The 23,943-nt window shown below is 38.6% G+C and overlaps 1 protein-coding gene across 4 annotated transcripts in view; it reads left to right on the top strand.

Moving 5' to 3' along the window:
• Positions 1-23,943, top strand: part of LOC127353380 (protein inscuteable homolog) — a 53,673-nt gene that overhangs the window by 27,443 nt on the left and 2,287 nt on the right. For all 4 annotated transcript variants that reach the window (XM_051382571.1, XM_051382568.1, XM_051382570.1 and 1 more), the window contains 10 exons: positions 5,592-5,958; positions 6,700-6,752; positions 6,846-6,969; positions 7,521-7,634; positions 15,106-15,231; positions 20,512-20,683; positions 20,924-21,102; positions 21,446-21,512; positions 22,715-22,870; positions 23,807-23,883. In XM_051382571.1, the coding sequence (XP_051238531.1) occupies positions 5,599-5,958; positions 6,700-6,752; positions 6,846-6,969; positions 7,521-7,634; positions 15,106-15,231; positions 20,512-20,683; positions 20,924-21,102; positions 21,446-21,512; positions 22,715-22,870; positions 23,807-23,883 (1,428 nt within the window). In that variant the 5' untranslated portion in view covers positions 5,592-5,598. The remainder of the gene's footprint in view (positions 1-5,591; positions 5,959-6,699; positions 6,753-6,845; positions 6,970-7,520; positions 7,635-15,105; positions 15,232-20,511; positions 20,684-20,923; positions 21,103-21,445; positions 21,513-22,714; positions 22,871-23,806; positions 23,884-23,943) is intronic.

Raw genomic sequence — 23,943 nt, 5'->3', positions numbered from 1 at the left:
TATTTTTTCAAGGTCTAGTGTGTAACATTTAGGAGGATCTAGTAGCAGAAAAGGAATATGATATTCGTTGGTATGTTTTCATTCGTGTATAATCACCTGGAAATAGAATGAGCTGTTCTATCTACAGAGGGAGCGGGTCCGCCATGTTGAACCACCATATTTCTACAGTAGCCCTGAAGGGACAAAGCAAACACTGGCACTAGAGAGAGCCTTTCCTGCTCTGTGCAAGTTGTGTAGCCACCACAGTGCTTTTGAAAATACACTAGGTTACTGTGAGGTTCATATGAGAGAGATTTTACATCTTGAAAATGTAATAGAAAATGCTTATCATGTGGTCTGGAGGATGTCAGCATATCGGTATATGTCTGTGATGAGTCACTGTCTTCACCGCCAAGCCATTCAAAACACCATTCTTAATCATTTTTAGGCCAATTGTATCAATTTAAACCCCCCCACAGCCAAGCAATACAACTACATGCCTAACAGCCCTTAACCTAACTCAAACTCTAACCTTAAACCTAAATCCAACTTAGCACTCACACACACACACAGACGGACTCTGCAGTCACAAACCTCTCTCTTTCATAAATGTGGAGTTGAGCTCAGGGATAGACGATTATGGAGTTGAACAGTCAGAGCAGCAGCCTCTCGGTGACTCATCCAGCAGAACAACTCCATGTCTCTCAAGCGTATGAAAAGTTGAAAAAGTGAATCATGTAAAAGCTCAATCTATCATTTTCTACTGATGTGTTACAGGAAGAATGAGCTCACTATGACACTAAATTAGCACACCAACCTCACTTCCGACATATATCTGTATTTCATTTTTGTTTTCATACAAAAGTTATGTAATTTAGCCTTTTGCTCTTTCTACCTGAGGTTCAAGATTTATTTTTCATGGTTCATGTTCTTTAAATGTCGTGTTTACCCATTACAATCCCACCTAGATCAATTAAATTCCTTTTCCAATTATTTATTCTTTAGCACGCACATTTCGATCCCCTTTTTAACGCATAAAGCTGCTGATTCTATTCTGTATTTTCGTAACTGTCAACAAATCCTGTGAAAAGACCAAAACAAACTATGTGTTATGCCTCTCACTTTTCGTCTTCCCTCTCATGTCTTTGGCACTAAAAGTTCTGGCACTCCATAAAGTTTTATTGAGAGCTGTGTAGGCAGCCCTGTAGGAAAGAACCAAAGACTCCTTCAGATATCCCCGGCTTGAATTATATATTGCCTTATAATATGACTGACTTGCAAAATTCAGGTGAGCATTACATGTCATTTCAACTCACATTTGTTTAATAAATCTGGTTTGATTAAATTGAGATTCCCCTCACAATTATGTTTTAAAAAACAGTATCTCCATAATATACACAGAAAATTAATATCAAACACAGACAGAGAAATTAATAGACTTCCAAGCCTGGTGCAAAAATATGTTTAAATCTTGCAGTAGCATTTTTCAAAACAAAAACAAGGATATCTCTTGTTAACCAGCTCCTGCTGTTGCCACTGTTGCTCAGTTTACTGACAGACACCAGCAGATGAGAAAGAGTGATGCTTCATCTCCACAGGAGCCCTGCCTGGGATAATAGAGCTGCTTTCGCCTGACCCTCTCTTGGCCCCACATGTAAATATTTGTCATTCCCTGCAAGCTGAAGTGCACCGCTTTCCCTCCTTTGGAAAACAAGCCTATTATTATCATCTGCTTTTCCCCCACGGTAAGGGGAAGGTTTTGTGGCTTGATGGGCGTGTAAATCAAATCATCATTATGTGATGCTTTTATATAACTGTGGAAAATGTTTTTAAATGGCCGCATTGGGTCGGATATGAAGAGGATTTTGCATATTGTTGTACATTTTAGATTGATTAGGTAGCCTGTTCAAAAATTTCAAGTCTGTACATTTTCTCTGTTTCTGTGTCCCCCACATTGGTCTCCCACAAAAAATGTTAATTGGGTGTTATGTATAGGGGAATGTTGCCAATTAAGAATTGAGAGCTCTTTCCATGTCCTCTTCAGCCATGGCAGTGACTCTGTGAGCTCTTTGTGGCTAATTTAGTTTGAGTCACTGTGTTCTTCATCACTGTATGATTAATCTCTAACAGGAGGCATTTTGAGAACTGGAGTGGTTTTTAAGAGGTTTTTGAACATGAGAAAAAAACTGAAGCATGGTTCAGTAGTATTTTATTTGCAAGGAACATTTAGATGAAATGTATTTCTTTAATCGGCTAAATTTTAAACTAAATTTCATATCTCATCCATTTTCAGAAGTCACAATGATCACCATGAAGCCATTTACTCCACTTAGCCGAACAAGCTGCACATTAATAATTACCACACTGTTTAACACTGTGCAGTTATTTATTCTAGTCTACATTTACAGCTAATTACACCTTCATCTTTTTCCAAATTGAGGGAGATTTATTTGCTGCAGAGAGTTTTGAGCTGGTGAGCTTCCTCACACTGCAACCTACAGATTTGACTACTTTTACATTGTTATTCAGCCTCCTCAACTGACGGATGATTGACTGAATGTACAATTTATATACATATACACAGCATGTGCATTTGTGTGTCTGTGTGTACATTTGTGCTCCATTCTCAATATTTTACTCAAAAAAGTACAAGTGGAAAAAATGTGCTTAGACAAAATAATGTGAACTGATACATTTTTAGATTTTAGTTTTTTGTTGAAAAAAGGTTTCACCTCTAATATAATTTCTTATCATCATTATCAATCTATTTTTTTATCATTGCCACCAATTTCAGCTCTTTGCGAGTTTGTTAGTTTCCCTGTATAGCAAACCTTTTAATTGTAATTTCCTTCTGATTTTCTCCCTTTTCTTTTTTTTTTTCTTATGGTAAAACTGGCTGCTTAAGAAGAGCAATTTATGTTCATGTCTTCACGTGTCAGCTATGTTAATGTGCTTCAGCTTTGAATGAGCCCTTTTTCTGACCTTAACAAAACTCTTCACTAAACAACTGCCCTCTGTGTGGTTTGATAGTAGATTAAATTTAATTGGAGTTGTGGCTTTCCAGTGATTCAGTCTTATGTAACCAGCTCTGACTAAAAGCTGAAACCCAATATCTGCCTTAAAGATATTTTTGCTGGCTGATGACAAATTTTAGTTTTGAGTGTACACACAACCACAATGTCTCTCTTGAACCAGATTAACCAATATTCAATAACAATGCACTTTACCAATGTCTCCAACAAGCTGCCATTCCCAGCAAACTGCAGACAATTGAGAGCCAAGAGGAAAATATCAGGCTTCATAGACCCTTTCCCTTGTGTCGACTCAAAGCAGAGGTGGCTGTTGTAGCCATCGACCCGTCCACTTTCCGGGAGCTTTGACTCGATGGGTGCAGGACTCTGGTTTGCTCCCTTAAGCCTGTGTTCATTAGGGTCAATGCTGGGACAGCTTGAAGTGGGGAGAAGTGTTTGCTCGGTGCAGCCCGTTATTAAAGCCGTCTCCATGCTGAGGGAAAATGAAAGGTTAAACATGGAAACCGGCAGTTATAGGTGGATAATTGACCCATAGTGCACATCATTGATTTTAGGAATGCTGTGGGTTTTTATTTGTTTTATCTTTTTGCCTTCTGATTGCGTGGCATAGATGGAATTTTATGAGAGGAATGGGGATTTTATTATCCATGTATGAGGTCTCAAATGACCATTTTAGACTCACATAGGCTACTCATGAAAAAAAGCATTTTATTCCAACTTTTAAAGCAGAGTGGTTCATTTGATTTTGACATTAAATAAACAACATATCACTCTCAGATTAATAATTTTGGAACTGACCCTGCACCTTTAGCTTTACAATTTACCAAGCAGTTTACACTGATAACAGTGGCAGATTTACCTCTCACAATTTTTTTTATAAATTATGAAACAATGGGTCCTAGATAGCAGTAGACAAAAACAGACTAAAATGACAACTGTCACTAGCACATTGTAATAACTATGCTTACTGGCTAACTAACATTAACTCTGTTAGTTGATTTTCAGTTGACTCATTTGATACTAAAAACCATGAAATGGTCTTAAATGTGCATTTGATGGCTACACTGCATATCATGCAAATTCAGACTGAAAAAAAGACAAGCTGAAGTTTAAAGCTTAAAGTTTAAAGCCACTAAACCCTACACACTGGAACTTTAAGCCTTAATATAATTTCAACGGTTAAGTTATATAAAAATTCACCGCCTGTACAGTTGAAGAAATTAGCTATAGAGACCAAAATGGTTTATTTGTACCAGGCTGTAAACATGTTTATTTCTGCTGTTAAGTCGGACATTTCGATATGGGGTCTTGGCCACGGAGATTGACTCACTTTTGTAACAAGTATGAACCTATCATTACGTCACCCATTGGTTTTGGGAGAAGTGTTTTGAAGCCTTGAGTTTGGCATTATGTTTGTTGTTGCCATTTTGCTTTTTTGCTGCCAGCGGCGGTGACGCACTGCCAGTGGATCTGTGCTCAGTTGGTGCGCTTCCGTAGCAGGAAACAATTGCAGGTCACAAACGTTCTCGCATTACAGATAAACAGTACACTAAAATATGTTTCTGAAAAGATTTTAAGCGAGAAATGTAGTAACACAATCTTGATTCATATTCAGCACTGCCTAGTTTGACAGTTTGATCTGAGTTTTGTGCGTTGCACTGGACACACTCCCTGAGAATGACTTGTCAGTCACAAGATATCCACACCCTAAAGCATACCCTGCTTAAAAATTAACATACTGTATAAGACTTGAAGCTAAAGATTAAAACTGTAAAGTCGTCAAGAAACTGTTTAATGAGGTAACAAATCAAGTGAGAAGTTGGGTCATGTCCCCATAGGACTCAATACTATCAGTTTTTTTGCAGCAGGTGATTATAAAAAAGCATCATCCTCAAAACTCCTCAAATATCAAATATCTCTTATTGTTTAGTTTTGTCATTCCAAATCTGTACTATAACCTTTACTTTCTAATAAAATTGAAGAAATAATTGGAAAGAGAAGGATGAATGAAATACAGAAAGGACGAGGGTGGCACAGCCAAGTTAAATGATCTGTCATTGTCCTCATAACCAGTTTGAATTTATGAGTAACCACTTCCTTAGTTTTCTACTGATTAAGCATGTTGTTTCTTGTGGAGGAGGCAAAGTTTTCTCATATAAATCAGTTCAGGCTTAAGTCAGCAGGCCAGTCAGCACAAATGACTTCCCAGATCTCATACAATACAGTCCTCAACATAAGTATCTGTATGATACGTGTAGATTTGTTGCAATGCATGTAGTTCGGTTTGTGCAGTAATTTGTACTTTTCATTTTTATAACAATAATAAGCAAATTCTATGAAACCAGTCAATTTATGTTGATTTCCTATCACCAGATCAATTCAGAAGCAGGAAGCTGAATTTTCATCAGATGAGGTCGAATCTATGTATCCAACTAGGTCATCATTATAAACACATGCAAACAGAGTATATATAAAGATAATCAGATAATCAGATAAATGCAGGAAACAAGCATCCTGATGTTAAATCACCCATCTTCATCTCTGACTTGCTTTATCTTTCTGTGTTCATTTCTTTCACAGTACCCGCATGCAGTCTCTCCAGGTCGACTCAGTCCAGCGCTGGATGGAGGACCTCCGCCACATGACCGAGGTAGAGTGTATGTGTGTCCTCCAGGCCAAACCCATCGGGGTGGAGGAGGACTCTCAGCAGGGAGAGCTGATTGTTGCCTCCGGGGTCGGTGCAGGGGACCACGTGGCCAGAAACAACCTGCAGACACTCCTTCGCCGAGCGCTGGTGGTCAGCACGGAATTAGGGAAGATGTTCCAGCGACTGGAGAAAGGACGCTGGCAGAGGGTCCACAGCACAGCCGTAAGGGCCAACTGCCACGTGCGTTCACTGGTGCATGAGTACAGCGCCGCCCGAAGCACACCACCTGAGATGCAGAAGGTGACTTGGCATGTGAAGACAGTTTGGTGTTTATTGAAGCTTTTAAAACATCAAAGTCACAAAGTAGGAAGCTACAAAGGAAGATAATGCGCTGAAGTTTTAAAAACAGGCACTGAAACTTCCTGACACAACATTTTTTCATGCTGTAAAAATAAAAAAGTCTAATTTTAGAATGATTTATATCTTGCTTTGGCTCACAACTCTAACATTATAAAGTCCAAAAGCCATCAACTGCAGTGTCACTGCAAAACTAAAAAAATCTTCAAATTCATGCAGTGAAAAAGTTGTAATCATATTTCCTCCATGAATATATTGATATCAGTCATCAGTGATTATGGCAAAAGCTTGTTTCATTTCTTTTTTAAGTTGTAGCGGGTTGAGTTCTTAGGGCCATTGTACACGAAACTTGCAAATTAGATTCTAAAGTGATCAGATCTTTGCAGACAAATAATCAACAATGATGCTGTGTCCCTCAGGTTTTGAAAACCTTTTGATCTCAAAGGCCAGGCAGATGACAGTGCCATAAGTTAATAACAAGACAAAACAGCAACAATGTGTAAAGAGCACATTCTGGTCTTGCTATATTGTTTCATGGGGCTGCTCTGCTGATTGCAGATTGTTTTTTTTTCTCATTTATCTTTATAGCATAAACAATCACAAAGCCATTTATCTTCATCTGTGTGTTCCTTTGTATGTGTTTTATCACAGCATTCTATGTTTCTTCTTTTTCTTTTGTTGCAGTATGAGAAATCTCTGCTGGAAAAATGTATGGAGCTGACCAATATTACAGAGAGGTAAAACTCTAAAAGGCTAACAGACAATCATAGGAAAAAATGAGAAAAGTATGTTTATGTGGAACATAATTTAAAATGTCCTTTTGCCTACAGGTGCCTTCACACTGATGATGAATTCTTCCTGAAGTCCATGAGGGAGGCCATCCATGAGATCCTTACAGATGTCAGCGATTCCTTCAGCAACATGATTGACATGGCTTTAGCCAATGAGATTCGGGTATGCAAATGAATTATAACCCCCAGCTCTGAGATATTCATCCAATATATTCCTTCTATATGTAGAAATGTATTTCTATTTTAGCCCCTTCACATGTCTTCTGTCAAGTGTTGGAATTGAGGCTATCAGTGCCAATTTTTTAACTAAGCCTCAGGTGCACGTGCAAAACAATGTTACCCAGTTCTTTCACTTGGAGTATAAAAGGTTGAAATGATATGTAAACATGCAGGACAGGACTACATCATCTTCAGCGAGACAGAGTTAATAGACACAGCATTTATTACTATTTATAGGTTTAATAACTTAATCTTGGAAGTTCTTGGATCTTCATGGAAAGTAATAATTTTTTTAACTTCACTTGTGAGGATCATTTGAAAGATGCTATGATTACAGAAAAATAACTAATTAACTAAAATAACTAAATAAATTAGTGTCTTTAAAAAAAACAACTTTAAAGATACCTAAACACTATTTAAAGGCAAAAGCTACTGACAATGTGAATTGCATTTCGTCCGTGATAAAAATTAGGCAATGTTTGCTCTTCCGTGCAGGTCCTGATCAAACAGATTGACTCATCAGACAATGTTCACACCATCGGCAGTGCCATTAGCAACCTGCTGTCCCTCACCCAGGATGGACCTCAGCTCTGCAGCATCATTGCCAAGGTACTGTGGACATAGTGGACACTGTACTGCCTCTGTGCTGCTAACAATGGTTTACACCACCCTGGTCATTTGGGTGGAGCAAGATTGGGACTGCCAACACGCACTGAAATGTATCTGTCTGAAATGAACCACTGACGCATTTCATTGTGCAAAAACCTGTGAGGTCGGAGATCCTGACGTCAGTGACAAATCAGCAGCATGATGTATTATGTTCTTAGGTTTGCAATTTTCACACAGCCCCCCCACCCAGTCTTTGGAAGAGGCAGCTGCATTTGATATTGCATCTCCACCCCTTGCTTCATTCTAGACACACCCCTGCTATGATCAGCTCCACCTTTTGCCAGTGCTCATCATGCAGACCTGCAGCTATCTCTTTATACATGCCTCTAAAAAGCCATTTCACTGTGAGATAAGACAAGACAGACCAGACAGCAAGTCGCAATTGCACATTAGTTAGCCAACTGCTTCCAGGATACTCTTGATAAGACTCTTCCTGATGGCCCGCACACACATATAATAACACACACTCCTCCTTTACTGCCAGATTTTTGGATCAATACTGTCAGCTCCCATTAGGAGTAAGCATTGATCACAAATGCAGATTGCTCAGGCATCTTTACCTTTCAATCCGCTCCACCTTACCTAACTCCCTCTGTAGTGCTGCTGGTCGAGCCCTCAGAGAGGTGTCTGAAGTAAACCTGCCTGTCAATGGCTGCTAATGAATACCCAATACAAAACATCCTCCACCTGCCATCTGAATTAATTAGCTAGCGCCAGTCTGTCTGTCACACTCTCACATACACACCCTTTACAGTACTAGTGCGTATCTTCTGGCTCATATCCGAGCTCTTCACTCATTATCATTTTCCGCAGCTTGCTGGCTTTACTCATGCTGTAAAATCTTTCTATAGGATTGGTTCACAGGAAATTGAACATCACCATGGCACATCGATAAAGATGTAGGAGGGACAACTGATGTTTATTGCTACTATGCACATATGTAGAGCAATAGAAGATCATCAGACTTGACAGTTATGGTTTTCTACACATAAACAGAAAAAACATACAGTTTCGATACGTAACATCATACAAAACAAATATGCACCCTAGGAATTATAGAGGACTACATAATAAAGAAACAATTTAACAAACCATGTACACTGTCCACTTATACACAATATTGTATCTGAAGTCTCAGGGAAAACAAGCAAGGTGACGAACATAGAATTTACCAATATACTAGTCAGTCACATCCAATCCACAAATAACCATTTAGATACAGCAACATATGCAGAAAGCAGTAAACTCACACTTTATCACACACAACCGTAGGTCCATACTGTGAAAGAAGGTGGAGGGTTACTGAATAACATGGCTCTATTCTACACATGCGTGGGCACCTAATATTTCCGCCTTCTCCATCTCTTTAACAGTGTTGCTGTTGATAGACAGTTTTTAGTGATTGAGGTGCTTCATATGGAGAGGAGAAGGGAGCTACGTTAGATGTGCGGTACTGAAGCAGGCAGCATGATAAATAGAAATGAATCATTGTGTATATCCAGGGTTAAATATGTTTTCAGATTTGAGTTTTTTTTCTTCTCTTGGTTTCATTCTGCTGTAAGATGGGAAGTGTTTAATTTGAAAAGCATAATGGATACCAGGCAGTTAAAGGTGGTGGCAGCTCCTCAGGGAAAATTAGAGTACTGTGTTGTAATTAGGTATTAACTTGTGTTTTACATCCATCTAGCTAGCATTATGACAACAGTGCATGCTTTTGCCCATGTTGCTCATTATTTGTTGCTAATACATCAACTTTCATGACAGGCTTGTTGTTAGGTTTGACATACTGTCATCCCCTGGGTTTTTATAAGTATTTAAATGTAATCTTCAAATTCATACTTTGTGAATTGTCAAAATTAATAACCTGCCTACAGATAGAGTATTTGTAACATTTAAACTGTTTACATTTGTCTGTTTGTTTAACTCATAATCTATAGAGTATATGTGCACATATGTGTACAATTCATGAACAAACCTGAACCAAGATGTTTTTTGTGCCTAAACCTAACCGAAGTGGTGTGATATCAGAAAACAGTTGCTGATTCTCAAGTAATAAGCTATTGAAATGTTACAAAAATAATCTATCTGTCAGCAGAGTATAATAAACATTAAAGTGTAACTAGTGATAGATTTAGGTACTTATAGCTACATTCATAGATTTTTTTGGTTGAGTAGCTGGAAACACACTTATAATTATCACCATATAAAGTTGATGAGAGACATGTTAGCAGATTCACACATAATTTGTCTTGAGTTATGTTTCTGGCCACCAGGTGAATGTAAGTTCAATATGCACTTGCTCTTTTTAATTCTGTTTTGGTCTCCACTAACTCCTGTGGTATCTGGCTCTGGTGCTGGACGTGTAGCACACAGTGGGTTTATCAGAGTTTTTTTTATAGAAAACTTCTGCTTGCTGCTGGAAACTGCAAATATGAGATTGGTCAGACTGAACAAAAACTGTAAAGTTGTACGTCGTAAAACCAAAACGATGAGCTGAAAGACGCTTAAAAAACATCTTAGCACTGAGAGGCAGTGTCCAGTAATAACTATCTTTGAATTTGTCTCTACAAGTGACTCCTTTCACATACAAGTAGTGATTTGATCAATTTCTAATATAAAAATATTGGTTATCGCAGCTTTTAATAAGCTTTGTGATAAATTACATTTAAACAGATTATGGCAAATAAGTGAGAAACTTTCTGTGGGAGATAAATAAATTATATACTTACTTAAATGGTTGTTTAATTTACTTGTGGATGAATTATTTAAATTGTTTGCATATGTATGCACAATAATAATGAAAAGAGAGCACAAATTCATGTTTCCAAAACATTTCTAATGTTTCATTCTGCTGTGTATGTGTGCATGTTTCTGTAATTTAGAATCAGACCGTGACTAATCACATAATCGTGACTGCGCCCATGTGATACGCCAAGCAGGTCAAAACAAATCATACAAATTATTGCCAAACACCATCCATATCTGCCTTTACTTAATGACACACACATAATGACAAAACAAAAAAAAAATAGATGTTTCACATTTCACATAGTTATCTAAAAAAGACTTTCAATATATGTTCCTTTCTTCCAGGTAATTTAGATTCTCATTTTTTTACTTGAGCTGCATGTCTTTGGCCTCTGAGGAGACAGAAGTCCAATTCAGAGCTGTGCCACCTCATAAATCGAACAGCAGCTGGAATATTAGAGAGTGGCTATTTCATGATGTGCAAGTGAGTTTGCTGTCTCAGTGTGTACCTAATGTCATGATGGATACTGACCTAAATGTGTCCATGTTGGCTCGTCGTGTGTGTCCTGGCTCCTCTAACTGAAGGCTTTAGACTGCAGGTTGTGAGAGCATGACATGGCAATAACTAAGGCCTGCTCCGAGGCAGTGTGTCATCAAAACTATGTGGGAAGAGAGGGCAGAGGCATTTAGAAATACAGTACAACGGATGAAATTATCCTTGTCTCTCTCATGCCCTTTGTATCTCATACCCAAATGAAGTGTTTTTCTTTGTGTAACAAGTGTAAAGATAATACAAAGAGGTCCTTGAGAAATTGATTTAACTTTTACTGGCAATCTTTTTGTTTTGTTTGCAAGTCAAGAAGTAAACTGACTGCAACCTCTTGCACCTCAAGAAACTGCAGACATTGTGTTAGCAAGTACAACAGACCAGAGCACAGAGTTTATTTCAGAAAATTATGAGATGGAAGGAAATTACACGCTGTGTAGGCCAGCATACATGCAAACCCACAGAGAGGCATTTTTAGACGAGTAGTCAAGTTTCACATGATCATGTTAGTGCAGCAAGTACTGAAATGCATGAGTGTGAGAACAAATTTGTTCTATGGGCTTCATTGACGGAATGAGGATGAAGTCAGTGGAAACAATAGAACTGCAAGTTGTTTGATGAGGAAGGGAAAGAAACGACCAACAACAATCTATGAAAAATAAAGCAGGAAAAAGTTTGGAAAGATGAAACAAATAGATCCATTTCTAAATTTATTTATTTTATGTCCAAACAACTGATTAGCTTTAGAGGTATTTTGTAAACCACAGTATTCAACAAACTGAAATTATGACCTTATGATGGCACTAGATTCCAGACAGTCAAGGGATCTCTAATGTCGTTACAATAGACCTTTTTCACAGCAGCCATTTTGACATGATATAGTACGGGTAAACCCAGGTGTTACCACTGACACTTATTAAGGTTCAGATCCATTCAGGTCAAACAGAGTCAGGGTGCTGCTATTGTGCACGTTGGCCAAAAATGTGAACCTTGTGATGGTGCTAGAGGAAAAGTCAGTGGATCACCAAAGTCATAGCATTCATCTCATGTGCACAGTGGATATCTGTACCAAATGTCACGGTAATCCATCCCAACATTAACAACAACAAGAGACAAAATTATGCAATAGTTTTTAATTTTTATTCTAAGATCCTAAGTTCTGTTAAGATGAATCTGTCACATTCAGGTGGGTAGAGATATAGTATTTTGACCGTAAAGGCAAGCCCGAGTGAAATTAAAGTTTGAAATACAGTCCTCAAACCTTAGAACAGACAAATGTAGATATACATGAAAAGGTGTCATAGTTTTATTTGTGGTGGTGTTACAGTGTTTCTGGAAATCTTTGATATCCAGGAGCAGTATTAAGCTAACTAAGCTTAGACAATTAAACATTTTTATCTTTAAAGTAAAAAAATATGACCAAATGATCAATTACAACCAAAGAACTAAAGCTCAAATGTACATTAGACCATTTGGAGATTCTCCACAGACTTACTCTAAACATGAAACATGAAAGCTAAAGCAACATTTGCATCACAGAAAAAGCAACAGGATCAACAGCCTCTTCATCGCTTCCCAAACACAGCTTGAATTACCCTGCGAGCCTCTCTGGAGTTTCGAAAGGTTTACTGAAAACTGTCTGTCAGTGTGCCGGCAGTTCTTCCAGGTATGGTGTAACGATATTGCGTAGGCAGCGAACAGGGAACAGCGGTCAGACTGGAGGGCAGGATGATTATTCACTCCAAGCCCCAGCAACATGGCCTTTTGCAGCATATGAGACATGCCAGCCCAGTATAATGGCCTTATTAGGATAATGGTGGTAGTTACCAGCTTCGTCTTCCTCCAGGTAATTCTATCTATCTCCACGCTGAATAGAATTCAATACCTGCAAGTGTTTTTTGTCAGAGGGGTGCTTTAGTGTAGACATGGAGCCAATACAGGAGCTATTTTTGTTTGTTTACACCAAGCATAATCCAACAGAAAATGCTCAGCTATTATGGCTAGCGAATCATCTTTTTTTCTGCCCAGTGTTTTCCATTCATGAAATATGTATATTTTGGCTGTTTTTATTTGACTTGATAGATTGTGTGAGCCATTTGATATGTTCTGTGTTTGGCAGGCTTGCTAAGTAAAGCTGGCCAAATCCATCGGTCATTTCGGGTCTCCTGGACTCTTTAAAACCAGCATGCTGCTGTTGGCTTAGATCTGAGGGACCTGTTGGCTCTCACAGAACAGGAGCAATTTGATCCATCATTTTGCAAAATCATGTGTGCTTCAAGACAAGAGCTGACTATGACGTGCGATGTATAATTTGGTGAAGCTTAATGTCAGGCCTGTGAAAGTCTCAAAAGAGCTGTACTCTCAATGAAATTGCTTTCTAAAACCTAGCCACCTTTTTGTCTGCATTAACTTATGATGAGCTAATTGCACAAAACACAGTGTCCACTAGACAAATAAAGAAAACAAAAATCTACACAAGTAGCTCATTATGCAACAGTTTTTACATTAACAATATATGAATATGCAACCCTGTCTCCTAAAAGTTATTTCCCCAATTATGTTTTGCTGTAAAATGTAATTGCTGCCCATATTCACAGACAGCAGTGTGTGAATGAAGCCCTACATTTATCTACCACAATGGGTGGATGGTGGGCATATAAAACGCAGGATGTTGACTCCATGAGACCAGGGTTCACATCCTGAGTCTCGTCTGTGGTTTAGGCAATGAAAGCTTTGGGTAAGAAGAGGGTAAGATTGTGGTTTCGCTTAAATGTTCATGCACACATTGTCTGCACACTTTTTCTCAATTAATCTTTCCCTAACCATAACCAAGTGCTGCCAGTGTCTAAACACACAACAATAAAAAGCAGTTTAGTAACACTGTAGGCAGTCACTATAAGTGCATATTGCAAGACTGGATATTTTGGCAGAAAACAAATGAAATACACTGTCAAAGAATATTTTACTGATTAATTTCTTTCAAAACATATTACTATTGTAAGCCAGTTGTATATAAACCTAATTTCTAGGAGACAGAGTTGAGACATCATACAGTCTGCTTGATTGTGACTGAAATAGGTTTCTTTTCTGTTTCCTGTTTCTGGGCATATAAACTGCGGGTGTGGCCATCAGTGAGCCAGACTGTATGAAGTTGATGTAACAGACACAAACTTATGTCATGAATGTACTAATAATACTGATGGATAAAAGAACAGCAAAAAAAAGCAAATGAATGGCAGGCATATGAGCTCAACCTCAGGCTGAATGCTGTTTAATAAGCATGGCGTGACTCTGAAATGGCAGGACAGGATCAACACAAATTTAGCAGTACACTGTCCTCAAGAAATACTGTTGAATCCTGTGTCTTGCTGTAGCTTTGAACCCTGTGCATACTGCAGTTTGTGTGATTAATCGTTGTAATTTTTTTATTGTTTTTAGTAAAACGTAAAGACTGCAAAATTACTACATAGGATGAAAAACCACAAGAGACCAGGTCACCAGTGGCAATACAATTGTTCATACACAATATAGGTGGGTTTAATTTATGTTATAGGTTAATTTATCAATTGTAAAATGAGTATAAATGTTTATTAAACACACACTCACAAACAGAAAAATAATAATCTTCTTTCTCCTCTTGTCGAATTTACCTGTTAGTGAATAAATGAAATAGTCCTGATAAGTCCTGTCTTGCCTACCCTGTATCTTTGCCCCAGAGAAAGGGATTGTAGAGTGTTAGATTAAGGCAAAGTCCATTATAGTTTCGTATCGTCCCCAAACAGGTTTAAAAAAAAGATCTTATAGTAATATTTAGTCTACACCTGTCCTGTCCATTATGCATACAGGTCCTGTATTTACTCCTTAGTAAGGGAGGAAATAAAGCAAGTAATAATAATAATAAATAATAATGATAATAATAATAATAATACAGGCTTGATACATAAGGCTTGTGAGATAAAATGTAGGTACAAGGTTAAGCACAAAGACGAAAAAACGTTTTCTGCCCCATTGTACCATATCCATATTCACATGCAATAACAGTTTTATTTCTACAGCGTCTCAAAGAAAAAGTCAAACACTACATTTCACACATTTTTACTTTGTCTTCTTTCATAGGAAGGAGCTGTGGTGGCCCTCTTCAAGATCTGCAGGCAGGACCGCTTCAGAGACCTGTACGCTCACGCTCTCAGGACTGTGGCCTCCATCTGCTGTGTGGAGGAGGGCATCAAGCAACTGGACAAGGTTAATCTATCTCTCTATCTCTCTCTCTCTCTCTCTCTCTCTCTCTCTCTCTCTCTCTCTCTCTCTCTCTCTCACACACACACACACACACACACACACACACACACACATACACACACACAACACAAATTATATACAACAGGCATGGTGAAAAACAAAAGTCAAGATCATAATAATAATGGCCTTTTTTTCATGATGATTGACAGATAAACTATAAATGAGCAACAGTTAGCCTTACATCTGTATTTCGTAGCCAGATATAAAAGAAAATAATTAAAATTTGGAGGAAATGGCACATGAGCACTAATCCAGATTTTCTTGTAATGAAAAATGGGTATATACATGTGTATATAGACAGAGAGAGAGAGAGAGAGAGAGAGAGAGAGAGAGAGAGAAAGTTGACATTAATCTCAAGTAAGTACAGAACTTCCAGTAAAATACCAGTTCAGACAGATTATGTTTACACTTATCAGCTGAGGTTGTAGCTCAGACAGAGGGCCGTTCCTCTTCCCAGCAGCACAGTATAGTCTGTCTACTGTTGTACACGTTCAGCCATGCTCTCACTTCCCATGTTATGACTGGGAGGCTAGTTTATTTTCACAGGTGAATATGAGCCAACAATGGCAGCAGGAGGAGGCTTGGCTGGACAGAAACAAAGTGTGTGCTCATGGAATTGAAGGATCTACGGTTTAATGAAGGTTTAGCAGGGAAGAAAAGCATTTGTATGTTTATTCATTGTGATAGGCTGTCCTTAAAATTAATTTAATAAAATTTCTATATTGGTTTTGATTACCATTTCATGACATTATCTTGTGCCAGTGCTGCTGGTGCTAGATTATGAAAGGTAAAGCGTCGTTTTGTAAACATCCTGTTAATTCCTGTCAGGAGGAGGATCTCCTTTGGCCATTATGGTCATTCATGGTTACGGAAGAGGATACACATGTTGCAGGTACCCTCTTCTACTGGCAAACTCAGTTGGAAAATGCAGTGTAGGAACTGGCATGGACTGCCAATCTTAGCAACAACAGTGTTTTTGTTTGCGTCTCACTTCTGTAGCTGTATTGTTACTTTTTTGGGAAACTTTTGACTACAGTAGTTGAGTTCTCCAGCTTTCTATTTATTACTTGATTAAATTTTCATGGATGAGTTCACCAAGTTCAGTTACATCGGGGGGCAGGGGAACTGCCATTAATCTGCGCTGTATAATTTTAGACTAAGAGATTGAGAAAATAAGCATCATACGGTGTATAGGTCAAGTTTTTCATCTAATGGCAGAATAATACAGTGCATACACAAACGATGAGTCATGATTTGTGGTGAGATCATTATATGGAACCTCCTGACCGCTGAGCTGACAGGTCAAATATTTAGACATACATGAATTCTCACTGTGTTTGTGCGTGCTTAAAGGAAATAAGGTGAGACAGGGAGAGAGGAAGCTAATGATACATCCTTCTTTGTTTGTCCTTGTTTGTTCTCTATCGAGAATTCAACCAAAATAAACAACAGACGCACCTGTGTCAAGCAAGCGTTTACCGAAAGACAAATATAACCTGATTCCGGCGAATAATGATGCCACAGCGGTGTCTGTGTTCACATATAGAGCAGCTGGGACAGCATGAATCATCCAAGTGTGAAAACTCTTTAACAGGAACCAAAGTCCGCCCCAGATTAGCAGCCTCATCCCAGGGGAGAGGCTGTCAGGCAAGTCTATGCTACCAACCGCTCACCAGCAATCGCTCAGGCTTGAGAAACACAACTGTCACTGTTGAAGGATGATTGAGAAAAGGGGCCGGTATGCATCTGCACTGCTTATTGGTGGATGTTCTATACTTCTTAGCTTTATCCCTACTGGAATATTATGTAATCATACAATGGTGAATGGAAAGAGTATTGATTATGAACAAAGCTGCTCAAGATGTACTAAGAAAAATAAGTACGAAGGACTGATATTGTGTCAGACTGAACATTGAAAGCCTGTGAAATGTAATTAAAGGATAAAATTTCCTTGAAGTGCAGCACGCACTGACCTTGTCGCATCCATTGACTTGCCACACACCAGCCATGTCATACAAGTAGTCCAGAAACAGTAGGCTGGATGTGACAATTTGAGAGGTGAATGTGATAAAAAAAAAAAGCACTGCTTTTCTGGAGCATATACATATTGACACTAGGTTCCAATCATTCCAATGTGCCATATTTTAAGAAAAATGTAATTTATGAGATTAAAAATAAATTAATTTGTAGGTTTAGGATTCTACACTTTTGTTGCTGAAACAGAAAACAGTTCAGTGTATTTCCTATGGCCACAAGCTGAAATACTTTCAACAGGATGGTATCAAGTTAAAACTTCCAATGGCATCGTAAACTTTGTTGTTATTCCTAAGAATGCAAAAAAGTTATTGAGCGTTGGTCTTGACAATAAACTGAATGAGATACATCCGGTGTACGGTAAATGAGGAGTTGGGGAATATCCTATTTTGGGGAGGAGGAGGAGGTGTGGATAGGGACAGGGGAAACAGAGGGGGGACAGTAGATGAACGGGGGTGTGGAGAGTGGATTGTTCCACGTCAGTGGGTCGCTCTGGCACAGTGCTGCTGACGTCCATGGAGACAAAAATAGGGTACTGCCCTGTGAAGCTCAGCGCGCTGATGCTCGTCAGCAGATAAGACTGACAGGTGTGGCTGGCTGACAGTTTGCCTCACTCTGGATGCTTGTCTTTAAACTTTTGTTTTCAGGAGCTGATGTTGGCCGATCATCAAAAACATTAATTTGCTTTTGACCTGTAAATCATGACTGTGATTGAAAAATTACTGTAATACAGAGCATAACATATCTGATTTCTGATGTATCAAATAATGGATTTTTCACCAGAACCTCCACCCTAGAAACCATGATCCTGCAGTTTAGGACTATGAATTTTAATTGATAGTATAGATGATTTCCAGTGTCTGCTGATTTTCAACTCATATGCAAGACTTCATTACGACTGCCAGCAGACACAGAGTAACAATCAGCAGCTGGAGTAAAGTTTGTCTGAACTGTGCAATACTGCCCTCAAGTGGATGAAGATCTGTTCTACATCTTTATTATTTCCTGAAGCCGCTATACTCTAATACCAAATCAACACACAAACACAAACATATTCGAACGCAAAGATGCAATAAATATGACCTCATCCCCATGAGCAAACTTCTCTTTAAACAGAAGAGAATTTGCTGCTCTTCTAGAAGTCTGAGCTCATCTACAAACCTGATGATGCACACACACTGGATTGATGCCAGTCACATATACAAGAGTTTCTCGGCGGGCACATTCACCCTGGGGGTGGCAATTAAATCAGAGTGGTGTGTTTTAATTGTGATCACTTTACGGACCGAGCTGCAAGTTCCAGTCAAGTTGACTCTATGGACACTTAACTGTCTGGATGGCCAGTGATGTTGCCGATGCTTTGTCAACCCTGCCGCGCTGAGATGAAATGTGAAGTGAGAGTTCAGTTCAGTGGTCAGGCCTGGAGACAGATCCTAGTGAAAGTGATTTATAACTACACTATTGGGTATTTAAAGAATAAAGAGAGAAAAGATTCAGGAGTCCAGGTAACATCAGGTATCTGTGGATCCTTAAAAAGTCTTAAAAGGCCTTAAAAAGCGGATTTTTCCAATCCTGGGATACTGGCAGAAAAGAAACTACTTTGTCTTCTGGGAGTAGGACAATCCCGTCTAGTTGTTGATAGTAGTTTGGCTGGTTTTCAGTATGATGTAAGTATGGAGTTGTGGAGCAGCCATATTTTATAATACCTTGAAAAGTGACATAGTCTACAGTCTAAGGGACATTAAGTGCCTTGTGAATTGGCCAGATTGAATCTAACATTCCTTGTGACCTTTTTTTACATGTGACGTGAAACAGAGTCAACAGCTATGCCAAGGTATTTAAACGCAAACATGATTTGAAGCTTTTTTCCCAGAGACTGTGAGGTCTGGATCTTGTGTTGAGGTTCGGGTGTTTTTGTGAAGAGCAAACTGACTGTTTCTCAAACATTAAGCTGAAGGCGGGTTTCAATTAGCAACGTGGTAACTTGTACAATTACAGCAGACAGTTCTGATGACACTTTATCTTTGTTTTTGCCAGGTACATAGACAACCGTATCATCAGTGTATATCTGGACATTAAAGTCAGAGCAAACCATTAGTAGACCATCTATGTACAGGCTAAATAAGAGCAGGCCTAGAATAAACCCTTGGAGAACACCAATAGAATACTTGATAAAAGCTAAGTGTTGGTGGTATACTCTCAAACACTGGGCTCTGTCTACCAAATATGATTTCATAAAGTTAAGTGCATTAGGGGAGAAGTTAAACCTGGAGAGCTTAGCCAAAAGGACGTTATGGTTAAAGGTCTCAAAGGCGTACTGTAGATACAGCTCTAACACTGTCCTTCTCTATGATTGATTTAATGTTTTCAACAAAGAAGCAGTTGGCCATTGCAGTGGAGTGTTTTGCTCTAAAGCCAAACTGCATTGGGTGTAGGGAGAAGGGACTGTTCTTAAGATGGAAATGAGTTGTTCAGATACCCATTTTTCAGCAATCTCAGAGATAACAGGCACTATACTGATGGGCCTGGTTACAACAGCTTTGGCTACAGTTGAAAATAGCCTCTGGAAAGTGGATAAGTTAATTACCTGGCAGAGGTGCTTGTGACTCTTTTTTTTCCTCTTTCATTTTCATTTGCAGTGTCCACACCATATACATCCTTAGCTTCATATGTTTGTTTTAAGTCAATGATCTGAGTCATTTTGATTTCTGAAATTCCTTTAATGTCAAAAATCTTCTCACTGACAGTTTCTGAAATTGGGGCCAAGTTGCTGTCGGGGAAGTCCTGTGCTATTACAGAAACAAAGTTGATAAAGCTAATCTATATAGGTCCTGAGTCAGATTACCCCCTAAATCCCCTTCTGATGATCTTTCCCTGTTTTTTAATCTGTTTCCAGATGAGTTTTGTATTGCATCTTGCCCCACCAAAAATGTTTATGAAACAGCTGGCCTAAGCCTAGATTTAAGAGCTGTTTTAATGTATGGTAATGTTGTTTCATTAGTTGTTTTAGTTCCCAAACATCTAAGTTTAACCAGGGTAGGCTATTCTTCTGACTAATTTAGTGCAGTATGTATACCTGGTCTTTTCCTTTAACATCTTATTTGTCTATCTAAAACATATGGCTGTCCATATACCATTACATTAAAATACATGTTTATATTGTGTAAACTGTATGTTGTCTAATTGAAGGTGGATGGCATCCTGTGTCTGGCGGACATCTTGACTGATGAAAACAGCGTGGAAGCAGCCAGGGCAGAGGCAGCAGCGGTTGTAGCTCAGATCACCTCACCTCATCACACGTCCACACAGCACCTCGCCAGCTTCCTGGAGAGCATGCACGACATTGTCACTGCGCTCATCAGTGAGTGGATGTGAAACTGATAACGTAACCCTGACCATTGACTTAGTAGGCCTATCCAAGGCTTGTTTGGAGACACAAGATGTGTTAATGTTAACTACAAAAAATACAGAACAGACAATAAATCATCTAGTTGCCAAAAGACAACATCCTCAAACTGGAACAAATTCATGGTTTCAAATCCTGTGTTGTTGTGTTACATTAGAACCGCTGTACTCAGTCAGTGATGTTTTGTTCTCTCAGAGTTGTGTGAGAGTGCCTCATGTGGTGAAGTATTCCTCCTGGCATCTGCAGCCTTGGCCAATATCACCTTCTTTGACAGCATGGCCTGTGAGATTCTCCTGCAGCTAAACGCCATCCAGATCCTGCTGCAGGCCTGCAGAGACCGCCAGAGAGTCGACACACCCTACTCCAAAGACCAGGTACACGTTTCAGTGTTTTGTCTCACAAAAAACAAAATAGAAAAAGTAGCAAAATTAAAACATTAAAAACCTATAGGGAGGATGATTGTGAATGACTCTGGCTTACAGGAGCCCTTCTAACCCCAGTTTGATGAGCTGTTCTGTAGCAAAACAGCAGAGAATGTGATCATACAGGGCAGCTCTTACAGTAGATGGGAATGTATTAAATTGAAGTGTATTAGTGAAGTGGTATGGTATAGAAAACAGTGTGCATTTTCAAGAGATGCCTTCTGGACAAACTGTGTTTAGAAAAGTAAATGTGCCAAACCTTTCATCGTGTTTTTTTTGTTTTTTTTAATCTCAGGTGGTGACAATCTTGGCAAACCTGTCAGTTTTAGAGCAGTGTGCTTCTGAAGTCCTGCAAGAACAAGGTAATCCATTTTTCAATTATAATTTGTTCTTGAATGTTACACAGCATTTTTATTTTTTATCAGCAACTGCTGTTGGATGAAGGACATACACCAACAATACCCACAAGTTGATGTACAAGCAAGAACAAGTTCTTTATTAATCCTCAAGATGGCAGCATCAGATAATATCTGTGAAGGTACCTGGCAGGACTTAATGACAATAACCACAGATCATATGCAGATACTTTCAGACACCTGTAATGTATTTTAATGTTCTTTTCTTTTCATTTTTTTCATACTTCATTTTCACTATTTAAATTTCCGGCTATGAGTCCACTCTGTGCAACATATTCCATTGTTTCTATGCTTTAATTCATGGATTGATGCATATGTTTTCAGTATGTGTATTGGTCCCTCAGTCAGTAGGTAAGTGTTTCCAGATAAATTGTGTGGCTTGCTTTTGCCTCCGATAGTGAGTATTTTCAAATTTGATCATGGAATAGCCAAAAATATTTATACTTCTAGAATACGCACGTGTGCATAATGTGTTTCAGAGTCAGCTTGTCATAGTCTTTGTACCTGCAATCGTCCTGAAGCAGTGAGCCTCAGCACTTGTGAATATTAGAGTAAATCTAAAGAATTATATGTTACTACCTAAAAACCTGAGTGATGATGCTGTTTTAATCTAATCTCTTTCTCTTTTATATTTGGACTGCATTTATAAATCATTTTTGACAGGGACGTGTGTAATGTCTTGCTCCTGGGCGCCTGGATAGCTCAGTTGGTAGAGCTGGCGACCCATGTACCGAGGCTGAGTCCTTGCTTCAGCGGCCCAGGGTTTGAATCCGACCTGCGGCCCTTTGCTGCGTGTCATCCCCTCTCTCTCTGCCCCCCTTTCCTGTCGGTCTTCCTCTGTCACTATAATAAAGGCAATAAAAGCCCCCAAAAAATATATATAATGTCTGGCTCCTGAGCACTTTGTTTTGTCTGAATCTTGTGTAACTTTATGGTTGTAAAATTTTAAAATCATCTACTTGATGTGTCAGGTTCCTATCTAACTTACTGCTTGTCTGTTTTGTGTAGATGTGTTTCTTTGGTATTACATTTCTATCTTTCTTGTTGTACTTTAACTTTGTACTTTTTGTTAATTTCTATCCTTCCTGACATCTTTGTTTCCTTGATTTCTTGCCTGACTAATGTGCACTGTATATTATGTCTTATAGGAATAGAGCGACTGCTGCTTCTGCTAGGAGAAAAGCCGTCCTCCTCCAGTCCATCAGAGGGCGCCGCCTGTGAGCGTGTTCAGCAGAAAGCTGCTGTCACACTGGCCCGTCTAAGCAGAGACTCTGATGTAGCTCAAACAGCCATCCAGCTAAAAGGTAGTGCAGAATTTCAGTTTTGTTACAACACTGTTACACTGTTTATTCTTCATTAAATAGTATTGTTAACTAATGCAGAAAAAAGTTGAGAACAATAAACAAGAAAACAAAGAAAGTGCTTACAAAAAAGGGGCAAAAAGACAAAGTTTTTTTTTTTTAATGAGCAAAGGGAACATAAGTGGTTTTATAAACATAGTAATCAGTGTTGGTAAGCAAGGTTACTTTTGAACTGCAATGGGTTACAGATAACTAGTTATTCTGTAAAAAAAATGTAATAAGTAATGTAACTACTTTAAGTTAGTAGTTAGTACTTTAATGAATGAATGTAACTTATTACATTTCAGTATGTTTTGATTACTTTTCTAACAAATGTTTTAAACTGGGCAATAAAGCATTTAAAATATAAATTTAAACCAGGCAGTGTAAACCTCACCACTGTACTCAACACTGATTGTCTAGAGCAATGCTTATTGATTTGATTGGCAGATGCTGCAGATTCAAACAAAAGAACCAATGATTTGAGCGTATACTGGCCAATTAATACAGCCTGTCTATCTGTAGAGAAAGCTCCTTGTAAGCCACCCTACCCTTGACTTCAAAACAATGAATATTATATTCTACATATAAGCTTTTTTACCCAAAAAAGAATATTGTAATCACCCTTTTATTAGTAATTGTATTTTAATAACATATTGTTTTCTTGGTAATTGTATCAGATTACAGTCACATTTATTTTGCAATTATTATTTGAACCTAAATGTAACTTCTTTATTAAACTGACTTTATTGTAGGAATATTTTATGCATTACAAAAAGTAATTTTACTCTGTATGTTTCCTGTACACAATTGCTCTCCTGTGCGCCACTGTTTATAGTTGATATCAGTGTCTAAGAATGGGACAAGCTTGTAACTGACTTTTACCTCTCCTGTCTTTAGCTGTTCCTCGTCTTATTGAACTGTGTCGCTCCCCTACTGAGAGAAATAACAGCGACTCAGTGCTGGTCGCTTGCCTGGTAGGTATAAAGTGTATGTTTCTTTATGTGTGTGCAGCCCCATAAATGTAAATGACTCCA

This window comes from Dicentrarchus labrax, unplaced genomic scaffold (assembly GCF_905237075.1).
Source record: "Dicentrarchus labrax unplaced genomic scaffold, dlabrax2021, whole genome shotgun sequence".
Taxonomy (NCBI): Eukaryota; Metazoa; Chordata; class Actinopteri; family Moronidae; genus Dicentrarchus; species Dicentrarchus labrax.
This window is presented reverse-complemented; position numbering and strand designations above follow the sequence as displayed.